The sequence below is a fragment of the Coffea eugenioides genome, unplaced genomic scaffold (genome assembly GCF_003713205.1).
Source record: "Coffea eugenioides isolate CCC68of unplaced genomic scaffold, Ceug_1.0 ScVebR1_1610;HRSCAF=2490, whole genome shotgun sequence".
NCBI lineage: Eukaryota > Viridiplantae > Streptophyta > Magnoliopsida > Gentianales > Rubiaceae > Coffea > Coffea eugenioides.
Genome location: NW_020862026.1, coordinates 549 through 4,038, shown reverse-complemented (window position 1 = coordinate 4,038; position 3,490 = coordinate 549). Strand labels below are relative to the sequence as shown.

At 39.3% G+C, this 3,490-nt stretch overlaps 1 protein-coding gene across 1 annotated transcript; it reads right to left on the bottom strand.

Moving 5' to 3' along the window:
- On the bottom strand, positions 1-1,661 carry LOC113755607. The gene has a single exon (XM_027299576.1). The coding sequence runs from the start codon at positions 1,246-1,248 to the stop codon at positions 343-345; it is 906 nt and encodes a 301-aa protein (XP_027155377.1). The 5' UTR covers positions 1,249-1,661; the 3' UTR covers positions 1-342.
- Positions 1,662-3,490: the final 1,829 nt, after the last annotated feature.

Sequence of the window (3,490 nt, the reverse complement as noted above, 5' to 3'; positions counted from 1 at the left end):
TGACTTTTCAATTTTTTTTTTCTTCTCTCTTGAAGAGTTTTAATTTTGAGCTTGAGCACACATTTTCAGACATATATAGTTAATAATTTACAGCATATATAATACTAGCGGCAAATTGAAACTGCTGGAATTTATCCACATGATCAGAAGAAGAGTTATAAGAAGCCACCATATAGTTTGGGGTTTAGGGATTAGGTCTTTTGCGGCGAGTTGTTGTTGTTTAAACGAGTCTGCATATTATTTAATACCTGAGAAGAGAAAAGCTTTTAACTTGAAGAAGCTTTTCATTTCATGGGGGGTTTGGAAGTTGGGAACTTTGAAACGAGGCTTGTCTTCAAAGTTTCAACGGCCCAAACTAAGGGCAGCCGCAGCATCAAGCCTCCATGCAAATCCTCCAAAATCCATCTTCCACACATCACACGGCATTGTCCTCGTTAACTTCTCTTTACGCCACGTGTACACCACCCTCACCGTGCATGCAAACATTGGCCACTCCGCTGGTATGTTTTGCTTCAACACCAACCGAACCACCACCTCAGCCGGCGGCGGTTCTCCGACGGCCCCCTCCCGGCCACCGCGATCGGGATCCACCATTCTCTTGTAAGCGAGATTAACCCACTGCACCCTATACATAGCATCGGAGATTAGTCCGGGACATGTATCCAACTCCAGATTCGCCATCTTCTCCCTGTCCGTACTCCCCAATCCTCCTGCGTCCGGTAACGCCTCGGCCGCGCCGTCCACCACCACCCACGACTCCACTACCCTTACCGCCGCCGCTGCCGCCCTTCGATCTGACTGATCTGCCAAACACAGGTTGAAGATACCGCGATTATCGAAATTCATGAGTATGGGCTGGCGCTGCTCAAGCAGGAAGCTACCATTATTGGAATTGGAGGAGCCTATATCGGGAGAGACCTTGGTCCCGCAGATGATGGGCAGAGGGGTCTGTAGCTGTAAGCTTACATCAAACCGGATGAGATCTTTTTGTTTCTCCACCTCTTCCACCACCTGCTCCTCCTTGTAGTTGTTTGAAGACGACTTGCACTTGTTATTCTTCTTAACTCGAACGTACTTCCTCTTAGCTCGTCTTTTGGTAACCGGCCCCGTCTTGCTTGCCGCCGATGCAGAGTCCGAAGCTGCTCCGGCCGAGACCGGTTTCGGGGCGATGGGCCGGAATCGCAGCATGATCCGGTTGATAATGGTATTGTCATGTGCAGCACGGGGCCATCCTTTTCCGATGTCCATCTCCTGACGCGTGTCCCTCAATATATATCTCTCTTTCTCTCTCTCTCCAGCTAGAATCTTGGCAGCGTAAACATTTTAGTTAGTACTTCGTTCCCCCGGAGGCCTACTCTTAGTCCGCTACTACTGGCTAAGGCCGATAATGGCATAATGGTCAGAAGAGGGGTTACCGAACAGTGGGAAGTAGTCGCCGGGTAAGGTAGCACCACGTGTCTAGGGCAACAATCAAAGAGTGAGGAGATGTGATTGGAGAATACAGATCAGGTGGGTCCCTGATTAAAGCAGCGTATCTAACGAAATCCATGGCTGCCATTGGCCGCACCCGCTAGGGCCAATGGGGCAGGGGCCACGTACCCGACACTGCGGGAAAAGACAGGACACGTTTACACTTCTTGATGGAAGCAAAGTGGAAAATAAATGCTCTTTTTGGTGGGAGGGTTCTACTTCTAGCAACTCGACGCGTGGCCCCCCCACACTTTCCTTTTTATTTTTCCCTGTGTCCCAACACTTGATTAAACCTACGCTCCAATCAGAGTAGTGAGAAGAACCGGCAACATTTGGCTTTTTGATTTGCTGATGGATGACACTTGTCCGCCTTCTACGTGAGAATAAGCTATAGTACGCCTTCTTTTTTTTTTCCCCGGTAAAGGTACAATGAGACGGTACAGATGGAAGATTATTGAATAATATTTATTTGATACACTTTTTGTGACGTAATACATGCGTGGAGATGAACATATGATAAAAAATAAAAGTTATTGAAACATTTATTTATAATGCAAGTAAAATTATTTAAAATAATATTGTAATATTTTTATTTAATACAATATGAGATGAAAAATGTGATTTAAAAAAGATAAGAAGATACTTGAAAACTGTATTTATGATATATGCAAAATATATAATGACTTTGTACAACAAATATGAACTAAAAGATTACCTACCTCCTAATTTTTCATATTTGTATCTATCGTATCATGTTTTTAAAAGTCGTTTCAAGTCACGCGCGCACACACACACATATATATATTTCTACTTTAAGCAATATAATTTATATAAAGTACTATGACCTGAAATTCAAATATCGCTCAAATGGACACTGTATATGTGTCTATCGCTTACACATATAATATTTTTATTATATATATATATATGTGTGTGTGTCTATCACTTCTTACACGGTATATATATGGATTATCCAGACACACCCTGTAGTTCTTCAGTACTCATAGTGCATTGTGTTCATTGGATAAATAAAATGCTGAGTGTATAGAATTTAGAAAGAAATGATTTCATTGGACGAGCTTATATTGCTCTGACCTTTCTGTCTCCGTACGCAGCCGCTTATCCAGATGAAAGCCGCGTGGATGGTCTGATAATCCCTCGGCCCCAAAGACCAATTTTTTTTGATGTGGTCAGTCTCTGTCTGACTGTAGTGGACAGCGACAATAAACGATTCCCGCTGGCGCCATAACTGTTGGGAGTTGTTTTAAGCGCAAACCGGTTGACCCTGTGATTCGGGATGCATTTTCGCTGCTAAATTTACTTGCTTATTTTTTTTACCCCCCATACAAACAAAAAAGAAAAAAAAATCTTTTTCTACTTTTATTTAATCTTTTGATAACCCTATTTGATAATATACCCTCCAAAAAAAAAAAATTCTCTGATAATCCAATTTAGTACTTAAATTTAATAGATTTAAATCTTAACATATTCAGATGCATTTCATAATAAAAAAAAAGAACATCTGAATTAGCATTTCTTAGTTAAAACTTGCTTATAAAAATAAGCGACAAATTATTCACTTATTATTTAATATAATATATATTCAAATGTATCATATTTAATATTTAACAATTCAATATTTTAATGGATTAAGACTTTAGATTTAAGATTTAAGATTTCAAATTTTGAATTTTAGTTTTATCAAACGCAACTTGAGTCTTATAATTCACTACGTGGTTTCATCTGATACCAAATAATAGAAGACGATCATTTTAATATGGGATGTCGTTTAATCATTGAGACACTAACCATAATGTTTTTTTTTTTTTTTGATAATTGGAGATGCATAGAAAATGAATAAAAAGTTTAAAATAAGTCAACTTATGGTGCGTTTGATAAAACTAAGATCTGAAATTTGAAACTATTAAATTATTGAATTGTTAAATATTAAATCCAATACATTTGGCGTATATTACATTCAATGATAAGTGAATAGTTTATCACTTATTTTTGAGAATAA